The 25,735-nt window shown below is 39.5% G+C and overlaps 1 protein-coding gene across 3 annotated transcripts in view; it reads right to left on the bottom strand.

The window, feature by feature from the left end:
* LAMA2 (laminin subunit alpha 2) overlaps positions 1–25,735 on the bottom strand; it is a 583,497-nt gene that overhangs the window by 53,527 nt on the left and 504,235 nt on the right. For all 3 annotated transcript variants that reach the window (XM_049115400.1, XM_049115407.1, XM_049115415.1), the window contains 7 exons: positions 21,846–22,000; positions 15,740–15,883; positions 14,628–14,761; positions 12,588–12,747; positions 9,445–9,569; positions 4,134–4,296; positions 3,287–3,431 (listed from right to left, as the gene is read on the bottom strand). In XM_049115400.1, the coding sequence (XP_048971357.1) occupies positions 3,287–3,431; positions 4,134–4,296; positions 9,445–9,569; positions 12,588–12,747; positions 14,628–14,761; positions 15,740–15,883; positions 21,846–22,000 (1,026 nt within the window). The remainder of the gene's footprint in view (positions 1–3,286; positions 3,432–4,133; positions 4,297–9,444; positions 9,570–12,587; positions 12,748–14,627; positions 14,762–15,739; positions 15,884–21,845; positions 22,001–25,735) is intronic.

Genomic DNA, 25,735 nt, shown 5'->3' with positions numbered 1-25,735 from the left:
TTGCTCCAGGGCTTTGCATCATCTCACTCAAGAGATGACTGCTTGGTTTTTCTCATCTCTGCTCAGCTACAACTATTAATGGCATAATAATGATTCCAAGCTGTCCATCTCCCCTACGGCTCCGCTGAAGCTCAGGTACACACAACTGATTGCCTGCCAATTACACAACTTCCCTAGGCTGCTAAAGAGAGTAAGAGTGCCTTTTATACAATATGTCCAAAATAAAGCTCAGCATCTCTAGAAAATCTATTCTCTTTTTATATCCAATAGCTTGGTAAAAGGCACTAAAACGTTGTTGTTATTTAAGGAAAAAAAAAGAAATTATTCTTGATACCCCTCCCTTTTAAAACACTTATCCTTCACATTGAATATATCACAAAGCTCCTTGATTGTAAAATGCTTAATATCTTTCAATTCTACTCCTTCCTCTCCATTCTCATGATTTCCTTCTCCTCGCTCTTCACTTGGTTTACTACAGTCTTCAGCAGCCCCTGAAATGGTCATAAATCTACCCTCCAAAGTTATCTAAGGGAACTTTACTAAAGCATAAATCTGATGGTGTCACAGCCTTGGCTAAAACTCCTAGTAGTTCCCTACAGCTTTCAGGATAAAGTTGAAACTCATTAGCTTTGTTCACAAGGCCTTTCATGAACTGGCTCTGTTACCTCTCTAGCCTTATCGGATAATTTTTTGCCAACATTCATCTATGTTAGCAATGGATTTACTTGCAGTTACTGGGGGCTAAGGGCAGGCTACCCCCAGGTGGGCTGCTCTGACAAGATGAGTTTGAATTAAAAAATAATCAAAACCATTTGCAACAACGTGGATGGAGCTAGAGAGGATTGTGCTAAGTGAAATGAGTCAGAGAAAGATGAATAGCGTATGATTTCACTTATACCTGGAATTCAAGAAACAAAATGAACATGGGGTGGGGGGCAGGGGCAGGGAAAGAGGCAAACTAAGAAACAGATTCTTAACTATAGAGAATAATCTGATGGTTCCTGGAGGGGAGGTATGGATGGGTTAAATAGGTGATGGGGATTAAGGTGGGCACTTGCTGTAACGAACCCCAGGTCTTGTAGGTAAGTGATGAATCACTGAGTCCTACCCCTGAAACTAATACGCACTACCTGTTAACTAGTTAGGTTTAAATAAAAACTTGGGGGGAAAAACGGGCAATAAAAAGGCCAGTAGATTCAGGAAGAGCCCTTTAGCCTCCCCCCACAAATGCCTAAGAATTTAGATAGAAGACCTGCTCAGGAAGAGTGCAATCATGATATGGTGAACCAGGGGTGGCACATGGGAGGAACCTGGCAAGGCCTGTGCGATCAAAGTCCCCTTTGTCCATTGTTTCTGAGTGACTCGACACAAACTTATTTACCATTTACCTTTTTTGTTGTTTTTATCTTCCTATAAATTGCATTCTTCCCTTTGAAGTCCCAGACTACTCCCTTCTTCTGAGTTCAAAATGACCTGGATACCTCATTTTGCCTGACTGATTTTGGAATTCTCGTGTGTGTGTGTGTGTGTGTGTGTGTGTGTGTGTCTATTCCCTGCATGTACAAAATTTGATTTTGCCCTGTTTTCTAGTCCTATGTCAACTTGATTCTTAATCAGGCTAGAAGCTAGAAGGACGCAGAAAGGGATGGGAAATTTCTTGCTCCTGGACATTAACTAAAGCATTTCTCAAAGTGTATTCAGCAGACTCTTAGCCTTGCAGGAATGGAAAGATTTTGGTGATTGTAGAAGTTTGGGAAATGTTGGGTCAAACAGGGTTAAATGTTTTTCTTAGGTACTACACAAATGCACATGTGCCTCCCTTACAAGGTGATGTGTAACACAGCACTGTGACTCACGTAGCGCTAACCAGTGTTGGTTCAAACCGAAGGGTTTCTCCAGGCCTCCATGTTCAAGGAGGAGCAAGTGGAAAATGGCGTACGATGATGTGTGATGTATGATGCTCTCTGAGGCTTCCCGGCTTTCACACAACTTTCACCTCCTTGTCTATCTAGTGAAGTCCTCACCTCCTGCTGATGCCTCAGGCCCTTCCCCGGGAGCTGACCTCTCTGAGTGACTTCAGCATCTCTCTCCTGAGGTTCCCAACCTACCGTACCTATCTTGATGCAGCCACTAGCTTTCTATCCTCTCACCGTTGATTGATTTACTTGTCTATCTCCGCCACTAGACTGCACGTTCCTTTAAGGCAAGGACCTGCCCCAGGCCTCACTCAGATGTGGCGCAGCGCTTAGTGGGTGCTTGCTAGATGTGTTCAAGGCAGGAAGTGAAGGGTGGTGCAAAGTTAAACCGAAATTCTCATCAATTGTCACACCGGCATGGTCAAAAGTAATTAGGTTTAATTTTATAAACGGAAGTATCAAATTTCATTTGCAGATACTGGTAATCCTATCGTGCACAGAACTAGGGGAACTTCACTGAAATGACAGTAGCAGCACTAAGACCCAACAGACTTGGATTTCTGCCATGGTCATGAGATCTTATGTATATTCCCCGTAGACCACAGGTAAGCTTGAGCCCACGTTTCCCTTTCGCTAACACCAGAACAAACACCTGCTTATCTCGGCAAATGAAATAGTGTTGTGAGTATATTTTTCGAGAGCTCCTGGACTATAAAAATGTTACATGATTATTTTTCAATTCTTTTTTTTAATTTTTATTTATTTATGATAGTCACATCACAGAGAGAGAGAGAGAGAGAGAGAGGCAGAGGGAGAAGCAGGCTCCATGCACCGGGAGCCCGACGTGGGATTCGATCCCGGGTCTCCAGGATCACGCCCTGGGCCAAAGGCAGGCGCCAAACCGCTGCGCCACCCAGGGATCCCTATTTTTCAATTCTTTACCTGCACACATACATGTTTGGCATTTTTAAAAAACAAAGACCTGGCTGCTGTGCTCTTCTGCCCCCACAAATTCCATGGTGGGTCACACTAACGGCCACATCTTGGTAAAACAAGAAGGAAAGAAAAACAAAGCACCCAACCTTTTCAGACCTGGTACAGGATTTAATTTTTACAAGTTGGAAGACAGTGTTATGCTTTCAAATTAAGCTCTCAGTTTCCAAAGAAAATGACAGAGAACCATTTGGCTCTTCAATCAGTCATGTGTAAACCAAGTCACCTATAATCTAAGCCAAAGAAATGACTATCTGCATTTTTCACAGAATTTGTGAGTACCTAAAATTACAGATGGTCCTCCACATGATTAGGGACACAGGAGTGCTGGATAGCATGATCAAGGCTCACAGTCCATTATTATGATAGAAACTCACCTTGCTTCTGAATTCTTGACAGGGTGAAGGATTTCCATTTCCCGTCATTATGGTTTTGATTGCTGACCACGGAAGCCATTCCTGAGCCCAGATCATAGCTGACTTTTACATGCCCATCAGTCAGCTCTACACTCATGAAATCTTTCTATCAATAGAGTAAAAATACACCAGTGATTCAGTACACAGAGAAATAGGAGTATTTACTTTTTTTGTGAGTGGGGGTTTATAACAGGGCCTATGGCTAAGTCACTGCGTGTGTTGATGTGTAAGTGACATCCACTTGGGAAATCGAACTGGTGTTACCACTTTGCGAATGTTTGTGGGTGTGATGTTATGGTACAAGTAGTCACAACCAAATTACGAGGACATCTCCTTGGACAGGAGAATAATAAAGGAGAATAATGGACAGGAGAAATTCCTTTGAAAGGATATTAATCCAACTAAAAGGTAGTTCCCTGGAAGAATTTACTGAGACATATTAACCTGGAAAAAACAATGAGGACGTTTAGAGCCACCTTTCAACTTAGGTCTTTAGAAGAAGACTAGGGACTAGTTTTGCTGCCACATGATTCCATCCTGGAGGAATCTTTACTGGATGCTTCTCTTAAGGGATTATATGGGGAGTGTACTGATAATAAATAATAATAAAATTGCATCTGTAATTGAATTTATCGATGAAAATATGTAAGTACTATCTGCATCATTTACTTCTGGCTATCACACTGCCATCCCAGAATCTTTTGAATAATAATTGATAATCTAACAATAACTGATAATTGTATTGGAATCCTATGGAAAAGAGGCAAACAAACTTTTAATCATGGAAGATCAGCAGGCATGTCTTTACCAGGTCTCGTGTAGCAAGGTACATCAGGAGAGCACTTGAAGAAAATGTCCTGAACTTGAACATGACCGTTGAGATGTTGGGGTACCAGCGAATGGGGCGGCTGACCAGGGCGTACCCTTCTCCGTCAAACTGAATAGTCCCTTCACTATCTTCTACCTGAGGACTGAAGAGAGACATTTCACAGGAATCAATGTCTGTTTTGTCCATCAGCATTCAGTACAGCAAATTATCTTCTGAGACTAGATGGTGAGCCATTATAGGACAGGAACCATCCCAAATAGATCTTTCATCCTTCCATTTCTCTCTATCTCTAGTGCCATGTAGGAATCACTCCTTAATTGGACTTTATTTGGAGTTCAATAACTAAGTTACTGATATTTTAAATGCTTTATGTTCTACTAAAATACTTGGTAGATTAAGTATGTCTTAGTGGTGTGAACAGGTGGGTTTTTTTTGGGGGGGAGTTTGGATGGACTGAGATGAGAATGTGTTATTACATGTCTCACATAGATAGCATAATGAGAGGGGCTTGGGTGCAATGAGTGAAGGTGGTCAAAAGATACAAATTTAGAGCTATAAGGAAAAAAAGCCATAAGGAGAAAAAAGGGCCCTACTCTGTGAATGCTTGCTGTCCAATAGATTTTTCTGGGACAAATTAGATTAAGATGTCAAAGGATGGCTCTATCTATTTCGGTGGTTATCTGTGTTCTTCAAGTAGATTGCAAGCTCTGTGAGACCAACCAGAGATTACGGGCCAGGCTCTATGCCAGGCCCAAACACAGCACCTAGCACAGTACATGGCTCATAGTAGAATATAGTATATGTAGAGTGAAGGAGATTTTAGTATAGAAAATTGTTCCACAGAGACCATATGGTCAATCAATGTTGATTGAATAATTAAGAAATATCAAAGATAAATCTTGTTTACAAGATTATAACATTTAAAAGCATTTCTTTTTCAAATGAGGTTATCTATCATCTATCAATCAATTTATCTAATGATGTTACAGAGTAAGTCTCAAGTTGTGGAGGCTTTTTAAAACTCTAAATATCTGCATATTAGCATATATTTAAATTGCTGAAATTGGAGTGTTGTATTAACTTGAGGGTAGAAAGGAGATATGGAGAAATAGTACAGTAATGTCATTGTAGAATAATAAGAGCCTAAAATATTATTTGCATGAAATCTTGGCTAAGTGAGGAAAGTAACAGCCTACAAACATTAACAAGTTCTTGAAGGAAGAACTGTTCCACGTTTTAGACAAGTTGGCCTTTTCTCTGACCCTGGACCAGAGAGAGATAAAACTGAAGACAAAAAGAAGAGAAGAGTCTTATTCTGTGTCTAGCATGGTCAGATCTTTGTAATTATAAGTTATATCTAATTTGGAATAAGATCAGATGATGTCATAATTTTTTTTCTAATGTAAACTTAAAAGATGCTTTTCAATGTTCCTGCAAAGTGCTAACTGAAAGTCTGAGGAACTAAGTCAGACTATTAGCTGTATAACTGATAGTGAATAAATTGGCTATGACTTGGCCTTTCTTCATCATTACGACAAATCCATTAATTTCCGGATCATCGCCTTAGAGATAAGAGAATGTTGTGTAGAGTCTACCAAGAAGAAGTCCTTTCAAGTTCTCAAATACTAGGATTTGCATTATATGCTGTCACAGTATTATGGACAAACCCGGAAAGGCTTGTGGGAATTTCTGTTAACAGTTTCCTGGATGCTCTGACCCAATACATCTTGTTACTTGTGACCCCATGACCCAATATTACTTATAATTTAAACAAACAAACACAAAAGTCTCACTACACAAAATAAGTATTGGAATAAAAAAATATCACTTTTTTAATGAGAACTCTGGGGTATTTATACCTGATGTTTTTTATGTTCTTAATCTATCAATTCTTTCAACATGAATAAAAGAAATAGCAGAGTAGACGGCAGGTATCCTGGAGTCTGATGTGAAATCTCACTGAAGCCCTGCTGCAAGTCAACTAACCCTTTGGGTGTCACCTTGAGATGAAAGGGTTTAGCTCAGTGAATGATTTCTAAAGCCTGTTCCTACTCCAGCCCTTTAGAAGGTTCTCCCATTCAAGCAAAAGGCAAATCTGCAGGGAAGGGTTTTGTGCTGAGAACAGTGAAACACACAGATGTAGATCAGCCTACTTCCCTTAACTCATCGGCCAAACCCTGGTAAGTCCGACTTTAAACTGGTGACTTTGAGATTGGGGAAAAATGAATCCTTCCAGGGATAGTCTATAATATTTCAACATCTAACAGTATACCAGAGTGTTCTCATTCATGCCTGAGTACCTTTACCAGGAAAAGAAACTATTTTTTTAAAAATAATTAACATTTGCTAAGCTTCTTAACTTGCTTTTTGTTTCTCTTTTGAATCTTGATGTCTGGTCAAGTTCTTCAGGATTCATTATGTGATCTGGAATAGCCATACTTGTCCACATGTAACTTGTTCATTACAGAACTAGATGGATATTAGGGTTTACTTAGTACATTAACACTTCATCATTGCGTCTGTGTTGAGCTGAATACATTAAACTTCAGCAGTGTTTCTATTTTAATTTTAATGTGATTTTTAGAAATTTAAGAAAAATAAGATACACTTCTTTTCTGATAGCCTCGGCAGTAACTCTTTCTAAAGAATAACAACAATTATATCCTTTCTGCTGACTTCTGAATAAATGCACATTTCTAAAATGGACATTCTAGGATCTACAGCACATCCTTGGTCTATGTCTCACCACCTCATCTTTTACATCTCCCGCATATAATCATTTCTGCTCCAGCACTGGAATGATTGGCCTTTACGTTAAAATGTGATATGTGTTCTCTTGAAAAGAACACAACCCCAGAAACACCAGGAGTTCTGTAAAAATTATTCCTCCGCATACCTACCATGGCTTATGGGAAAGTAGGGTGGGTGCGGGTCACTCAAAACTTATGCAACTTTATAATCAGAGCACTCACAAAAACAATAACAATCTTGATTAAAATATTAGCATAATTCAAAAAGGTATGCTATAGAATTTAAATAAGATTTTTTTTCCCCCAGTAAATATAGAACTTTTACCTTAAAAGGAATAGGTGAAGGGAACTTGGTAGCAAGGAGCTTAAGGAAGGGGTGATAGTGCTGAGTGACAGATGTGGCAAAAATGCACAGTGACTGTGGGAGAGCTGAGCAGTGAGCACTCGGACGCTTGGCCCAATGCAGGGCAAGCTCGCGGGAGGAGAGGCACCGCATGCAGGCTGCGTTGTGAATCCAGGGGCCTTGAGCTTGGTTCACTCAGCGATGCTGGTGGACTTTACACTCAGCTGCCTCTACTTAGTGGCGCAAGACCTTTATGTATTGAGAAGAACCGTGTAGGGATCTATGTGACTTCCGCACCTTAACCACGTCGTTCTCCCCTTTGCCTCAGCGAATTCACACGTGTGAAGCAGGGCAGACTTTTTTGTCCCTTCCTAAAGACGTTTTGGCTTTCCAGCCTTCCTACCTTTGCTCTCACAGGTCCCTGAGACTAGAAAGCGCTTCACCTTCCACCTGCCAGCTCCTCCTCTGGAGTCTCACCCCATAGCAAGGCCGCCCTCAAGTGTCCCCTCCACCATGAAGCAGCTCTCACCCTATGTGAATAATCAGAGCACACTCCGAGTGTGTCTTTAAAAGGATTTCTTATTCTCCCTCGCATTTTGACTATTTTAGGGTTTGTCTTTTCCTCCCTTCCTGCCTGTAAGTTGCTTGATGGCCAGCACTGGACTGCATACATCTCAGTATCAGGAAGTTCTGAGTGTGACTCTCTAACACCAGAAAAGCATCCTACAAATGTGTGTGTATGTGTTTGTATCTACACACCCACATGCACTATTGTAACCATATTAATTCGTATAATACTTTATATACTTACGTGCAAGATCTTTGCAGGATTTATAATTAGCCTGTTGTAGTCTTAACACATTATAGGCACTGCTGCATGGATATTTAAATCTTGAGGTGTTTCGTTGATGACAGGCTTTTGAAAATCCTTTTTATAAATTTACCAAATAGATATTGAGGGAAAAGTTGGTGTTAATCCATGAGTAGAAGAATTTTAATGTGAACCTCCTTGTTCTTGTTGTATTGAGAACATTTTACAGAAAATATTCCATATTAGATTTCGTTGAAGATTATTCACCAAACCATGCTAAACTATGAATGGGTTGGTCTTCTATTTTATTTTATTTTTTTAATTTAAATTTTTTGGGGGTTGGTCTTTTAAATGGTCCTCAATGCTGCACTGACAAGTCCATGATGACAGAAATGAATAAAGAGCTGGAGGTGACAACCGGAAGTCAAGTGCACTCTGCTACACTGATGGGGAATTTGGGTCCTGGCAATGTGCATGTGGCTCCTTAACTTGGAAATAAAAAATATGAATCACTTAGCACCTAATGATTTGGAGTTGCTATGTGTGTATATTAAGCTTCCATGTATTTAATTTAAATTTTTATAGTTTTAATAGGCTCAGTTAATTAGTTGAACTCAAGTTTCATATGCTGAGAAATCCTGCACTTCTAGCTAATTGTTTTATGTCCTCTATTCAGGTTTCTAGAAGCATATTGATTCTTTATCTATGCTCTGTCTGCTTGTTAGCTATTTCTAGAGTCCCACACTCTAATCTCTATAGAGTAATTGATGATGTGTATTACGGCACTTTCTCCTGGTCTATCACGGTCCCTTCTTACCCTTCTCCACGTAAGCAGAATCTTCAAGTCCAGTGTGTTTCCACTTGAAACACATGCGGTACCCTATGTGTCATTTGGAAAATCCTGTCAGAGATAAAACCTGCACTAGGGTTCTATATTTTGTTACAAACAGGTGGATTGAGTCCGGGCTCTGTGACACATGAAACTTAATCAACTCAGGGAGAACTCTCTTTAAGAAAACAAGAAATTATGTTGATAGCAGAGTTACAGACATGAAAAACCTCCTGGTTCTGGACATGAAGGAGAGTGAGAGTGGGGAGAGAGAGCAATCTCACCTGGTTGAGGAGAAATACCTTTCCCTGCAGATTTTACCAAAATGTGTAAAGTGCCTCCAGGGCACCTCCTGGAGAGGTGCCTGTACAGATGGGTGAAAGGGTCTGACCTTTTATCAGCTTCATGGTAAATCACCTCCAGACGTAACCCCGTCCAACCAGCTCCATCTCATCCACACGATAATTGAATATTGCGCAAAAAAAAAAAAAAAAAAAAAAAGAAAGGTTTTTGTAACGCACAGGCCAGACCTTCGGGGAGTCCTCATCTCAGCTCACCTGACAGTACATCCTTTGCAGTCACCTTCTTTTTCTCGGAAATTCCACAACCCTATAGGTTTGCTGTCAAAGTATGTTTCTCCCATACACCCTGTGAATGTAATCACACGTACAGCATCGGCCTTCTGCAGAGAGAGGCATGGTATTTGTTAGAATTTGGAATTTCACAAGAAGTCTCAGCATACCCATGAGAGTTATTACCAGTAAAGTCTGGAGTAGTTATTATCCACTCTGATATTCTTGGTTTGCACATATTCATCTTTTCACCATATCACATCCTTGCAGAGATCCTGGTTATTTTGTGCTACACTAGTTTATCGCCATGAATAAAGAAGCTCTTCCTAGCATCTGACTTTAGGTGAGTTGCTTATCCACTTTGAGATTCTATCTTCTTGTCTCTAGGTTGGGATTATTAGGATGAAATTGGGCAATTTATTTATGGTACCACATTCAGTGCCTGGCACAGAGGGGGTACTGGGTTCATGTTAGTGCTCGTACACCACTAAGGAGACATCTCTCCAAAGCTCTTGAGAAGGGGCACATACTGTCCACAGAGAGGGGGACCCCTCACACATAGATTGCTTAATGATAGTGCTGTCTCCACTTTTTCATTTCCTCCTAGACCCAAGCAGGTTTCCAACATAGGAGACTGAAGGGAAGCAACGAATTTGTACAAGAAGGGACCGTAGCATGATTGCCTGCTGGTGAACGCTGCGCAGAGCCTATTGGGGCTCGATAAATATTTGTTGAATGACAAACCCATGTTGTTTTCACGGGGAAAGGTCTTAAGCTTGATAGAGAACAGTGTCATGGAGGAGGGGAATGAGCTGAGAGACTTGCTGTAATTTAAACAACCATTTCTTTTGGTTTTCAGCAGTGCCACATGACAGACAGCTTCTATATCCTGGTGCCCAGAACTTTGGAAATGCTTTGCCAAAGGCTCACCCAATTATCTGAGTGATCTAGGGCTAAAAGTGACTTGATAGGTTTGGATTCTAGAACAAATGTAAGAGGATCCCTGAGTGGCTAAACCTTTGTAATTAGAGATTTCGGTCAGACTCCGGCAAACCTCTTTGTGTTGCCGTGGGGGGCGGCCCGCGGCCACGTGGAGGGACCGCTTCTTGCAGCTACTCACGTCCACACCAGAAAGGCCCCTGGAATTCTCCATTACTACTCGGAGTCTCTTTTAATTTTCCGGCAGTTGATTACCCTACTTGTGAATTCTAACAGCCCTTTGCTTTTCCTTCTTGCGTCCTACAAGCTAGACTTGGGGTATTTTTCCTACCTCTTTGCATTTTCATGAGCATGTTGATTTAGTTACTTGTTTTCAGCTTTTAGTTCATATTCTGATAGAGCAGGAGCCTTAGAAACTCTTGGCCAAACTGATTAAGATTTTCTGTAGATTCCAGTCATTTGCTTTCTTTCACCCTGAGTCAGGCAGAAGAAAGTTTCTTTATGCTTGGTGACATCTGAGTAATAATGAGAATTATTTAAGATGCGATTTAACATGTGACTACTGCGTCTTAGGCATTTGTTGTAAATTTTATGCACCTAATCGCTCACTGTTCATGGTAGCGGTGAAATGGGCTGATGAAGAATGGGGGCTTTTGTGCCTGTTAACCTGGTTCCAATTCCAGCTCTGCCACTACCTGCTGTGAGACCTTGGCCAAGTCATTTAACCCTTCTCTGTCTCAGATTCCTTAACTATAAAATGAGGAGGATATTGTCTCTTTTTGGGGTTGTAAGCTGATACATGTAAATTACTTAGAATATTACTTAGCATATCAGAAGGGGCTATACTATGTTATAAAAGTTTATTACTGTATCCTTCACCATGCAAACAAGGTAGATTTTTTAAAAAAGTTTTTAAATATTTTATTTATTTATTTGAGAGAAAGAGGGAGAGAGAGCACACCAGAAGGGGAAGGGGCAGAGGGACAAACAGACTCCCTGCTGACACAGAGCCTGCTGCTATGGGGCTCCATCTCAGGACTCTGAGATGGGGATCTGAGCTGATATCAAGAGTCGATGCTCAAGATGCTCAACCAACTGAGCCACCCAGGCGCCCCAAGCAAGGCTGACATTTTATCTCCCTTTTTTAGTTGAGAAAACCGAAGCCCAAGTGGCTAAGTGACTTGCCTAAGGTCATGTTTTAGTAAGTGAAGAGAACAAGGAATCTAACTTGGATTTGATTTCAAAATTCATGGTTTTTATACTACTCTGTGCTACCCCTTTATTTATCTTCCTAGGGAGGAGAGAAGGTTGGCAATATGACTATATATTACTAGGTACCATGTACATTTATATACGGTTCTAAGAAATGAGGATGGTTTTAGTGTGTAGTTTTAGAATCAATTCCAATACTTTAGAGTCACATCTCATACACAAAGCAAATCAAACAACCTCACTCTATGTGAAGGTTGAGTTCTCATAAATTTGGGGTCACCCTGGCTTTTCACTTTTTCTGACTAATCTCATCCCAGGATGATTCTGACAAGCCCAGGATTATCCATCGTATTTGGCTGCGCTCTCGTATCTCACCTACAGGTCGTTTTCCAACACCTAATTTCATTTAATCAACATGAGCTTCTTTAAAATGCAGGCACTTTGCAATTTGAAATGCACAAGGACCTGTCATGAAGCAATTATGAATATTAAGTGCATTGCTCTAGAAGAATGAGGAGAAGAGCAACTTGAAAACTTTAAAAATCAGACCATGATTTGAAAGCTTATGGCTCCTGTGATATTTCCCCAGGTATTCATAAATCTTTTAATTAGATGTGAGTTTGAACTTTATAGCACTTCATATCAATAAATCATAAACTGATTCAGAAAATGGGGTATATTTAAAAAAACACTTTGCTCTCGAGGCAACTAAAACAAGACTATAAAAAAAATCGGTGCCACAGATAAGGGCAAAACAACTGTTTAAGTAAACACACACGGGCTTAAAACATGGTGTTTCCAGATTGGATATTCAAAGGAGGAAAAATTCCTACTCAAAATAAATTTATGTTTTCATGAACAAATTAAGTAAAACATCATCGAGTTTTTGCAGAGCTTTATCATGCCTTCCTCCAGAGCAATCATGTCAGGAGTTATATACGGAGATGGAACGAACAGCATGGGAAAGAACATGCTACCTTTAGTTTCCCAGTCAGGCCACCGACAAACAGCATTGCGTTTGCATCCACATCAAGAATAGTATACCCTGGAGGAGATGCTGCATGGTAGGTACTGGGCACGATGCTTGCTTTGGGTCCATCCAGAGCTCTCACGGAAATAGTCCCATTCCTCCCAGTCCTTGAGGGAGGGGTACGTATTGAGGTGAAGCGAAAGAAAATACAGAACATAAAATATGTAGCGCATTGACAGGAACTTCCATTTTAAAAGGTATGACATGGAGGGACTCGTTTTGGAATATTTAAGGGATAACTGGGTGCTGAGCTTCGAAAGACCCAGATTCATTAAGCTGTAAATCAAGACCAAGCGTCTGATCTTTGCTGGACGTTGGCTGTCAGATTCGACCAGGACTGGTGAGCAACGTACCCTGATGGCCACATGAGGGCTGATGCAAAAGGACACGGCCGCAATCAGCGGACGGAACTGCCACTGTGTAAGTGGAAAGCCTGCTTCCCGTTGCCTTATGAAACCATTTATTGTTGACCAGCCCCTACTATTTAAACAAGTGGATACTACTCATTTAGCATTTTGTCTAACTTAATTCAGCAAGTGAACCCAAATGAACCACCCTCCCGCACTATAAGCTGCATCGTTTCTCCTAAGATCCCTTATTATATCTTGGATCCAAATTTGCTCAAGTAGTTTTCCTGGAATCATGCACTTTTATTGTTTGGTGTGCCATCGTAACGTACACAGCATGATGTCTCGTCTTCAGAGCTGTGTATGCAAAGCGTATGGAAGACCTTTGCTTTTAAATCCAGTGAATGGAATTTTGGAAGCTATTATTATTTCATTTCATTTTCTTAAGTGACTGATGTCTACGAACTATTAAATATGAAAAACTGGTCTCTCTTCTGAGACAAGCGGTCATAACAAAACTTGTGTGTCTCCGTCTGTCCCCACTGCCTCCTTCAGGTAGGTAAGCTTTCTCTCTCCGATGGCACAGTATTAACTGAGGCCCATGGAGATGACCGGATGGATTTATCACATAAGGTACTTCCCCATCTTACTGGAAGCATCTCTTCTGATAGAAGAACTGAGTTTTGTGAATATAAATGTTCTTAAGGTCATGGAAGTACTTAGTCCCTCCCCCACTCGCATATATGCAAGCAGTGGGCCGCTGCTCTTTCTCTCTGTATACACACCCACACTCACACCCACACTCACACACTCACCTTCCTTTGCTGAAGATCTTAAAAAAGAATTAAAAGTATTGCTTCTCATTAAGTTTTCTTTTAAGCTTTTATTATGGAAAAATGTAAGCGTCTACAAACACAGAGTGAAACTCTATGTACCCATCATCTGTATCCAACAACTGTTGTACCCATCTCTAGACCAGGCCCTTAACTATAGCTCTCAACCGTTACCTGCTTGGGGTTTCATGGGCATTAAGAATTAGGAATAGGAGAAGAGGAAATGAGGGGAAAGGACTGAGGACAAGAATGGGTTTTCTATGTTATCTATAGATGGCTAGAATTTAATTGAATGAAGGCTTCAGGGAGAATGAATCAATGTCCTGTTACTCACTATTTTAAGTAGTGTGGAGGTGACACGTTATACATTTGTACCAGCATTTAGCTACTGCACCTGCCTGTGGGCCAAGTTGGCAGGTAGACCAGAAGAAGAGCCAAGCACGCTGAAGACAGGCACCAGTGGCAGCCCTCACCCCTGGCTTGTACGGAATTAGGGCCAATCTCAGTCTGCCTTCTTCGGGGGAGATTGTGTGACTAAAAGTGTGATAGCATGCTGATGAGACAACCGGATGAACTGTCCAAAATGTATGCATCACTCTGGTCAATACGTGGAAGGCATGTTGGTTCCAAACAGGTGCTACAGAGACACTCATGCACACACATTTGCACATGTACATATAATATATAAACTATATCCGTGCATATATAGTTATCTCCTTGACATGGAAAGAGGAGTGTTCTTATACACTGGGAAACTACTTCCAAATTCTGTCATTTAATTGTTTTAATCTTCATTGAATTAGTTACCTTGATGCCTCAATACGGTACCAGTAAGAATCATCAATGGTCAAATCTGGATACTCTACACGTCCAACTCCAGATCCAACATCCCAGAGGAAACTTACTTTGCCTTTACGCATTTCTATAGCCAGAAAGTCAATCTGGGTCAGAGAGACACAAAAACAGTAGATATCAGACATCAGCTCTCCTGAGGAGGCCAACAGAGTTCTTTTCAAAAGGCGAAATAATTAGAAGTCTCACAATAAAAGTTCCCAAATGATGTGATCTATTGTTATGTATGATTAAATCACTATTTATTATTGTATATTTAAGGCAACTCAAGTGTCCATACTGCTGAGGCATATGTGTTAATTAAAGCATATGTGTTAATTTAGCCAATTCTACTTTTGAAACAAAAGTCCATTCTCATTCTGGTTTTGTGGAAGAGACAAAAGAAAATATTTTGGATGCAGAATTCACTATTGTTTTCACCAAAGACACTTGACATTTTTAAGGGGCCAGCTGTGATTTTTTTTTTTTAACCCAAGGTGACCTAAAACTTCTCACCTGAATGACAAGTCTTGACTTAAGCAATGACTAATGTGTTGAAAACCGTTCATTTTGGAAAAGTCAAATGTTCAAATAAGAGGAATGAAAACTTTTGGGGTTAAGTTTTTGAAGATACAACTTCTGTATTTTCGGTTAGTGTCATAAATTCAACACGAATCAAAAGAGTTTCCGTTGGTAGGAAAGAAGTACACAATTTGTCATTTTCATTTAACATGAGAGTTCATTGTAATTTCTTAGTTGAGACTTTTTTAAAAAAGCTTTATTCCTCTTAATCCTCCTTAAGTAGCCAGATGTGAAAACCTAATTCTAAATAAATGTTGATCTACTCACAAATTAAAGCAGATGTGCCTAAACACTGTAAAGAATTTTCTTCATTTCACTTTCCTTCTACTTTAATTTGACACTCCAGAACTCTGTGATGCAAGATTCGGAGGTTTTCAAGTCTGAAAGGCTACATCACACAATTTTGGGACCATGTTATTAGATTCTGTACATTTTCCTCGCTATGAGGATTAACCTCTGCATATTCACATATCCAGGAAACTGAAGAAGCTGAACATCAAACTTACAAATTTGGCACTTCCAAGATAAAAAAGGAGGTTGTCAGCAACAGCTGTCTTTACGTTGACAATGATATTATTGTAGCTTCCTTTCTTTATTTCCGGCTTGTATGTTCGAATGCAGTCACCTCCGGAAGACACAGATACTTTGATCTTCAAGGAAAACAAGGTACAAAGAACCAAGACTAAATCTCTCGGAAAGTTTGAAGTACCTTCCAAACAACCACAAAACCATCATCATCTCTTCTTTGAAGTTAGTTTTCTATCATCAAATAGAATCATTAAATGCCCATATGCAGACACCATTATACTCATTAATGAGGGCACGGGAGAGCAGTTCCCCACCAGGATTTTGACAACGAGCTGTTCACAGCCTTGCATCCTGTTAGTTTGCTATTTTTCGAAGCATGCAACTAACAAATTCTTACCTTCATACCTTTCTGCTTGATGAATGTGGGGACGTTTCCAAAAGGTGATTTCATATGAAGCTGACGATAATGATCTTCATCAAGGTAGTTTAATGAAATTTCGCAATTCAAATTTCAATGATTTTGGTGTCACTTAAAGTAGGACACCATTTTTCTTTCGGTTTTCAAGAGGAAATTACCTACCCTCTCATGTTCTTACAGTTGGATGAGGCCAAATAGATTTTGTTCTAGATGTTCTAACAATACGAGGAATCTTAATCATGCCACTCAGGACATACATTTGAGAATAAATTATACCTTTTTTATTAGGTTGCCAGGAAATGAAATGGAAATAATTTTCAATGGCTGTCCCTACTAATGTATTTAACAGCTCCTTTTTCTTTTGACTAGTACTTTAAAAATTACCATGAATTGCTAAGAAAGGAATTCCTATGTGAATAGGACTGAAACTGTTCATATCGATGCTTACTTAGATTTCGGGGAGCCTTTCTCCAACCACAAATAACACGACTTGATTATGTGATTTAATTTCCTTTGGTTCAGCTGTACTATCAAAGGGGCTTTCTCAGGATGGCAGTTGCGCGGGCTCAGGATGAAGCTCTGCTTTCCTGGTGAGAGTGCTCAGACAAGGAAGCAGAGGCTGGGAAAGACTCAAGACCTTTCTGTGCCACTGATTTAAAAATTCAGATTCTGGAAGCCTCTAGGTTCTCGCTAGCAGTGAATTTTCTCAGTCTTCCTAGCACTTTGTGCTACTCAAATAGTTTTTTTTAATTAATTTTTTTTCAAATAGTTTTTGCACTTGGAAGAAAACCAAGTAGCTTTATGGCTGCCCCCGTGGCCATGAAAGGGTAGTGCTCACTCCAAACATGACAGCGTGGGGCACCAAGCCTATCTCCACATCACAGCGACACAGGAAACATCGCAAAAAGGCTCATTTGGAAAGGGGTACAGGCAGCCCCAGGACTCCTCCCCAACAGTGACACAGACTACACTGAAGAGGAACTGGATGAAAAACTATTTTTTTTCATTTTAAATTCAATTAATTACCATATCGTGCATTAATAGTTTCAGAGGCAGTGTCCAGTGACTCATCAGTCGTTTGTAACACCCAGTGCTCATCACATGCCCTCCTTCATGCCCGTCACCCAGTGACCCCATCCCCCCACCCACGTCCCTCCCAATGACCCTCAGGTGGTTTCCCAGAGTTAAGAGTCTCTTATGATTTGTGTCCCTCTCTGATTTCATCTTGTTTTATTTTTTCCTCCTTTCCCCTATGATCCTCTGTTTTGAGAAACTGGTTAAGTTGTACAAAGAAAGCTAAGTAGGGGCTTTTGGTTCTGATGAGTATGTAAATCCATGTGTGTTTGAGAGCTTCTGGGGATACAGCAGACCTATTGCATTTCCTACAGACTCTGCAGACATCGTGTGTTTGTATAGAATTGTTTCATCCCCTCAACTGCTAGCCAAATTGCATATTCTGCAGAAGAATCATGTGCTGGAAAGAAACAGGGGCTCAGCATAAGGGAGCCTTGGGTGGTGGCCCAGGGCTAGAAAAACCTGAGTCTACTGCTTAGAGTGTTTTCCTTGTCCTCGCCTTCCTCCTGAGGTTGGGGCCCAGACTGCAACTCTGAAAGAAAGGCTCCCGAAATCGAAATAAGAGTGTTTGCTGTGTTCTGGGGGAGGCACTCTTCCTGGTAAGTGTGGTTCTCCATCAAGAAGATAGTTCTTTGCTCCACAGATGATGGGATTTCCTTCTACATAAGGTGCTGCGAGTAGGCAAACCAAGAGGAGGTGTGGAAACGCAGAACCAGGAGACGTGCAACTTTTACCTGGGATGTTAATACTACAGAGCAGATGTACAGTGAAGATTGGCACAGGGTGTTACATGATAGAGTAGCAGCTATACAAAGGTCATCCAAGGGCTTAGAGATAAAAGGGATAAAGCAAAGCAACGGAAAGATAATATGGTGGAGGGCAGGTTGGGGAAAGACAGCCTTCAGATGTTTTTAATGTTCAGGAAAAGGTGAGTTTTCAGGAATTTGCAGCACGTGACCTGAAACCGTCATCAGAATAGACCCAGGCACTGAGCAGGCTCAGTATCCGAGGCAGGGTATAAGTGTCACTGACATCATAGGAGGATCAAAAAGAAGGCAAGGTCTGACTGTCATTCATGAGTGGAGCTGGGCAGCAGATTGAGCTACAGGAATTCATACCCAAATTCCTCATGGGGCTGGGTTAGTAATCAAAAGGAACTCGTGTGTGTGTGTGTGTGTGTGTGTGCGTGTGGTTTGTTTTGTCTTTATTTCACACATGCATTATAAGCTTGGCCATCAAGCCATATTTTGGCTAACTTAACCACAATTAACTTATTTTTGTTTAAAGAACACACTCCTTGGTGGCTGTTTAGAGAAGAAATGACTGGATGTGGGTGAAAGGTGGGTGCAATGTTTGGTCACAGGATTGGTTTTCTGTCCTTGCCTGGTAGAAATGATGAGACCCACATGATAGTGTGCTGAGAAGGGGATTACCAAAGTGTAGATGACAGAGCGCCAGTCCTGAAGCCTCACTGAATTGAAAAAAACCCTATCCGAGAATTGTAAGTCTACGTGAGTAGCCATTTTAAAATGAAGGCTATTTAATGTTTCTAGGAGTTACAATTAATCTACTTTATGGCATCCTTTACATATCTAAAAAATATGGTTCTCTGAACAAAATGACATTGTTATGCCCCAAATGCCAGCAATTGATCTTATAAAGTAGCCTATTGCTCAACTCTTACACATTTATATGAAAAACCCTCTGGATTTTCTGTTTTCTCGCTTATGGTTTTGAATATACCCTCAGTACCTGAAAAATAGCCCAAACTGATGGTCACCAGTCCATAGCTACTAATCTCTCTCTTTTTAAAAAATACCTTGCATTTTGATTTCCAATTATAGAGACTTTTTTCATCAAACTTAAAGCAGGGAAATAAAAATACAGTATTTATAAATTTCTCCAGAAGAAGTTGCTAGGACACATCCCTGTCATAAGAAGGGAGTAATTTCTGAAACACAAACATCTCTTAGAATGTTTGGCTCTATCAGTTTTTGTTATTTCTAATTTGAGCCCTTCACAAGACTTCTAAAGAAAAATCACTAAGCATTAGGTATGTCTAAGGCATTTCTCATACAACATTACCAATGAATCATTATGGACTCAATTAAACATTATTGAGGATCCCATTATTATATCTATTGAATTCCTACTGCATTTCTTTCATCCAGTAACTAGGTCATTTGTTTAAAAAGAGTATCAGCTGCTCAATTTCAGAGTCAACAAACTTGAAGAAAGCTACTTTAAAATAAATGTCTTTAATTTCTTGGTCATATTGAATATGTGTCAGGGCTACATCCAGACACTCATGGCAAGTTACAAATGTATTTATAAATTAGGCAAATGTCATCTTCAATTAGTACAAAACTCACTTGAAAAAAAAAACTTGGCTAGTTCACATAATTCTAACATCTAATAAAAAATAAGACACTTTGTTGTAACTTCCATTTCCAAAAATGATTGAAAATTTCCCTGAAAGGCATAGACAATGGTCACTTTTTGTAGCGTTTCTTTATACCTTTTTTTTCATTTTGTATTTTGAGACAGGTTTTATATACTTAACACACCAGAATTTTTTTCTTTTTCTGGGGGCAGGACAAAGGGTGGGTAGGAGTCAACAATCACAACTGATGAATATATGGCATATTTTTAGACTTCTTCACAAGAAATCATAAAAATGGCCGGATTTCCTCACATGATGACCAAGAAAATATGGCTAAGTGTGTGACTCACAGGAGAATATTTACCATTATTGTCTTTTTAAATCAACATTGCAAAATACAGGAGAGGTACCTCAAACTCTCCCTTTCTCTTGCTACTGCCACCTGACTCTTCTTAAAGTTGACTCCTTCCTAGTTTCCTCTCATTCACACCCCAAATGACTTCCAAATTCATATTCAAAAAGCACAGCTCTGATAATATTACATTCCGTGTTCAAGAGCTTTAGAGCTTTCAGTTTCTCACCAATAAGATTCATCTCAGGTACAATTCTGGATAAACAAAATTGTGTACTTTACCATCCAAGGCCTAACAAGAGCTGGCCTCCACGATGTTTCCAGTCTCATGTTCCCTCGACCAATAATTCTGGCAAACTAAACCACTTTTTCCTGAAAAGAGCCTGAAACCTCCTTTTCTCTTTGCCTTGGCTCATTCTCAGAATGCTCTCTCCGCCCTCCGCCTAAGCCCCACTCAAGGCCTGGCTCTAATTCTTGTCTTTGGGAAATCTTCCTGCCCCAACTAGAGGGATATTTGCTTTTGGAACTCCAGAGCACCTCCCCTTGCTCATGCAATGTGGCACCCCATTTGGCATTACCTTAGAGTCATATATGGACATGTCGTCTTTCTTCTGTGGTGTTACCAACTATGTAAGTAGAAGTCACCTTGAATGTAGGGGATGCTTTTTCGACATGGGCTATCTCTTGGCTAAAACCCCAAACTTTGAACTACCACCTGACTTCTTTCTGCTTCGTGCTTCAAATGTATAATAATACTATTGTCATCATTCTGCCTCCATGGTTTTCATATCGTGGCTCAATGTATGTGTTCTCAACCCTATCTGCTTCTTTCACTTTGAGCTTCTGTACGTCATCTTGCCTAATTTTTTGTCATCTTCCTAGTTGCTCTTTAGTGAGGCAGGAGCTCCTTTTTAAAGAGCACCTTAAACTTCATTGTCTTAACCTTGTAGAGAGATCCCATTTGTGTATAAGGAGGACAAATGATATACTACTACTTGGGCATCATATTCTTGGCCACTACTAAAAGTAGTATAAGTTGATGGATTAAGAAAAGACATTTCTGGTCATTCACACATTCTAGCTTCAAATGTGTTCAGAAAATGGAACTTTTGAGATGGAAGACTAGGATATCCAAAAAGATTTGCATTTAAACCTGACAACATGAACTATTTTATCCTTCTATTTCTAAAGTCATTGTGGGATGAATTTACTAGTCCAGATAAGGCTTCACATTGGCACTTAGAAATTCTACCCTGGTTCCCCAAGTGGCTATGTTCTAGAAAGTTCTGTGTTACTCCTAAGAGTTTTCTAATTGGATCAATAAAGACCCAAATTTTGATACAAGTGAGGTATTCTCCATTCTTATTCCAACAAGAAACAACCCCTGCAGAAATTGTAATCAAAATAATTTTTGTTGTTGTAGGACTCAGACAAAAAAATATAGAAAACGATAGTTCTTCATTGCTATTATTCTATATAACCTTGTTCACTCATTCCTGATACAACCTCACTGGTTGGGCTTTTTGGTTTTCACCAGAAGCATCCATGCCTTTCAAACATACAATAGTAAGATTTCCATTCTTGCTATTTGTGCTACTCTATCCAAATAACGATAAAATACATCAAAATTCCCATTTCTAAAACAGTAAGTGGTGATTATTCTTCCTATGGGGTGTCTTTTGAAATTTATGGGAAAAAAATTTAACCGTTTATCCTCCCCTCACCCTAAAATAGCTTCAGGTTAAAGGAAAATAACCAGAGATTAGTCAACAGGATTCAGTGGGAGAAGGCTTTCCCTCTGGGAATAATATCAAAAATTACAATCAATTACTGATACTGAAAATAAAAAGAGCTTACAGAATTAGCTTGTTTCCGGGCTTGGTTTATCAGTTCCTTTATCTCAGAGATGTTTCTCTTCAGGTTATCCTCAAGTTCCTTGATGGGTTTGAGTTTATCTATCAGACGATCAGCTTCTTGTTCTAGATTTTTCACAGTGTCATGTGCATCTGCAACTGCACAGAACAAGATTAGCACATATCACAGACACACACACACACACAGAAATTAAATGCTTCATTAAATAATTGAAAAGATTTCATCTTATCCACATGACAAAGCAGGGCCATGGCTGCTGAAGCATAGTGTGTGATGGCAGATGGCAATATCTCAGTGGGGACTCAAGCAGGACAAAGCAGGAAATGTTAGAGACAGAGGACCAACATTTTGGCTTTGCGGCAAGGTGGAAGTTAGCATTGAAGGTAGAGAATTTGCGAACTTAATTCAATGATTAATTTCTAGCTTCAGCCCCACAGCTAAACTTAATAGAATTTTAGTCGCAGAATCAAGGAAATGAAAGTGTTTTAAAATGTCACTTGGCCTGTCCAAGCCAGAACTGTATTTAAATCAGGGTTCTCACACAAAATTGGTTTTCTTTTTTGTTCTCACTGTCTTTCTTTGTACATCTTCAAGAGAGAAGCTATCAAAATGTCTTCTGAAAACATTTCAATGTTGAACGACCCTTAGACTGAAGGCCTATGGTGAACCTTAATTAAATCTTTCATGCTGCAGTTCATTTTCATTTTGAAGAATAATTGATTATCCTAATCTCTATATTAGGTTGAACCATATTACACTGCCATTTTTTATAGGTTCAAAAAAGTTGAATATTGGCAATTTCAAAACGGGTTTGACCTTAAAGTAATTGAAGGTTATCACTGATCCATAGACTTTCAGCCTGTGCTCCTCATAGGAGGGCAAATGACACATGGAAACCAATTACTCTATCTCGAGGACGCTGGCGGTCTTACCCCAACCGGGCTGTTTATCATCTGATTGAGCATGTATTGCTCCACTGTCATCCTGACTCTGATGAAAAAGTGAAGCCACTTAAGGACCAAGGCTGTGTGCCCTCCTCGGCCCTGAATGATCTGCTCCCCCATGGCCAATGGACCACTGAGAACTAATCCTCGGGATGGAATCAAATGTGCTCAAAAGGAAAGACATTATTATTTTTAAATGTTTTAAAAAGCATATTTATTTATTTATTCTTTATGTTTTGAGAGAGGGACGGCGCACACACCCACACACACACACGCATGCGCGCTCACATGCACGCACAGGCAACGGGAGAGGGTAAGAGGGAATCTCCAGCAGGCTCCTCACCCACAGCAGAGCCCGAGGCAGGACTCAATCTCACGACCTGGAGATCATGACCTGAGCTGAAATCCAGAGCCAGTTGCTCAACCGACTGACCCGCCCGGGCACCCTGGAAATTATTATTTTTAAACTAGGTTTTGAATTAACTATTTTGAACTCACACTCATAACTATGAATAATATTGTGAGTGAAGTTTAAAACGGACACAGGTCAGTTATTACGTTGAACAGAGTTGCTGGATCAAAGCTTGAAATGCAGGTTATGGGGGTCAAAACCCTTGTTATATAATTGCATATTCAACACAGACACAGTTACCCTTTTATTTTGTATACTTGTAATAAACCACTTGTCCAGGTTTTCCTTCTCTTAATTCTCCAATATTACCCTGATACTCTACAAATTATTCTGGAATTGAGAAAAAATGATTTAGATTTGGATTCATGGGAAAAAGAAAAAGGGTAAAGCAAAGACTATTTCAGCTTCATCCAAGAATGCATTCTTTCCTTTGAAAGCTCTCAGATTCTTATCAAAGGTTTCCAAATGAAATCCAAAGGTTGCCACCTCCCTCCCTACACCCCTCCTCTATCTTCTGGAGCAGCTGAAACCTTTTGGAAATAATCTTCTCAACAGTTTTAAAAATAAAACGCCTGCAATATTGAGTCGGATGCTTTCTTATATAATACTTTTCAAACATTTCTGACTTTCTTCTATAATTATTTGAGTGTATAGATTTTAAAATCACTTTCGAAAATAGATTATGATAATTCAATGTTTTTCTAGAAAATTATCTGTATCTTTTAGGCTCTAAAATCCATTAGCACGGAGTTTTGACAAGTACTCTCTTATGTGTTAAGTGTCCCCCGTATCTAGTTAAAGCTCCTTTTTTCTTTTTTATAGACTTTATTTATTCATGAGAGACACAGAGAGAGAGGCAGAGACACAGGCAGAGGGAGAAGCAGGCTCCCTGCGGGAAGCCCAATGTGGGACTCGATCCCAGGACCCCAGGGTCACGCCCTGGGCCGAGGGCAGACACTCCACCGCTGAGACACTCAGGCGTCCCGAGTTATACCTCTTTTAGAACTTTTGTCTATCTGTGCTTTATTATTCCCAAGTAGCCTGCCAAGCATTTAAAATGTTTTACCTTTACACTCTTAAGGATTCATCTCTTGGATTTATCCAGTGTATTATTTGTCCATCTTCTAATTCACCTTTTTTTTTTTTTTCATCTTCTTTCCTTTAATTTTATTTTGTCTAACTTACAGGGTTGATTAACTAAATTTATTTCAGTGCTTGTTTGGTAATATAATCACAACCTCTTCTCCACTGAGACAGCCTTGGTCATATTTCTCAGGTTTCAATATGTTGGATTTTATTATTGTTATTTTCCATCCTGCAGTTTTATTTTTGACTTTGAATTTAAACTATGAGATGTTTAAGGGAGAATAGTATTATCTCCCAACAATTGCTCATTTGATAAGATCTAATTTTATTAGTTTTATTATGTGCTTCTCCAAGTGTAATTCTCTAGAAGTTGAAAATAATTATTTATAAGAATTTTTTTGTGGGGGGCAGTGAGCTTCAAGGGGGAAAAGCAATGACAACATAACACTTAATCTGTGCTGATCCTACCGGCAAGAAGTCATTTGAACTTCAGGGGCAGAATCTGTGTTATCAGAAGAACCACAATTTAGCTCAATCTGTGGAAGAATTCTGTTTTCCACTGTTCTGTTGGTATTATATAGATATTTCACTAATTTCTATAACACAATTGCAAACATTTTATGTCAAATACATCTGCATGCTAACTTTTTGTAAAGAAAGTTGTCTTTTTAAATATATCTAGTATTAATACTATGACTCTGGAAAAAACAGCTATATAATGTTAAAGCCAGACCAAGACAGGGTAACATGCAAAGCTGAAGCATTTGTGGTAGGCAGTCAAGACCATATACATACTGATTTCTGCAGGTAATTTCATATATGGAAGCAAAACAAAAAGAAATAAAAAAAAACTCATGAGGAAATATTTTTATAGATTGTATAAAACAGTGATTATCAAAAAATGGTACTTTTCACAACAAGTACTAATTACAAACGCACCCTATTTTGAGTCAAACAAGTGTGATCAAATAAAAATCCACAAATATATGTTAGTTAGCAGGCTATTGTTCATATTGGAAGAAACTTTATTCTGATATTCTAATAAGATAGACCATAGGCCCAGTTTAATTAATATTACAGGTAATGAGCTCCAGATAGAGGGTAGGATCAAAAAGTTAGAGATAAACATTATAAACAGGCCACTATTAGTTGAGAATCAATCTGAAATTGAATGAAATAATATCTGCAATTATAAAATAAGGGAATGATATTTACTTTAAAACTCATTTTCATTTTTTGGGGGGGGCGGATATTGTGATCTTGCTTGCATTGGAACCACCGATTCAGATGGAATCTTTAACTGCAGAAAGCAGCTATCTCTGGGCTTATGTAAGAAATGAAAAATGATTGAATGGACTCCTTTTATTTTTTGAAGAAATGGCAAAGTACAAATCCTCCCTAGTTCTGAAATACATGTTATATATGTTTGG

This window comes from Canis lupus, chromosome 1, assembly GCF_003254725.2.
Source record: "Canis lupus dingo isolate Sandy chromosome 1, ASM325472v2, whole genome shotgun sequence".
In the NCBI taxonomy this organism is placed as follows: domain Eukaryota; kingdom Metazoa; phylum Chordata; class Mammalia; order Carnivora; family Canidae; genus Canis; species Canis lupus.
Note: the sequence above shows the minus strand (reverse complement) of the source record. Positions and strands in the feature narration are given on the sequence as shown.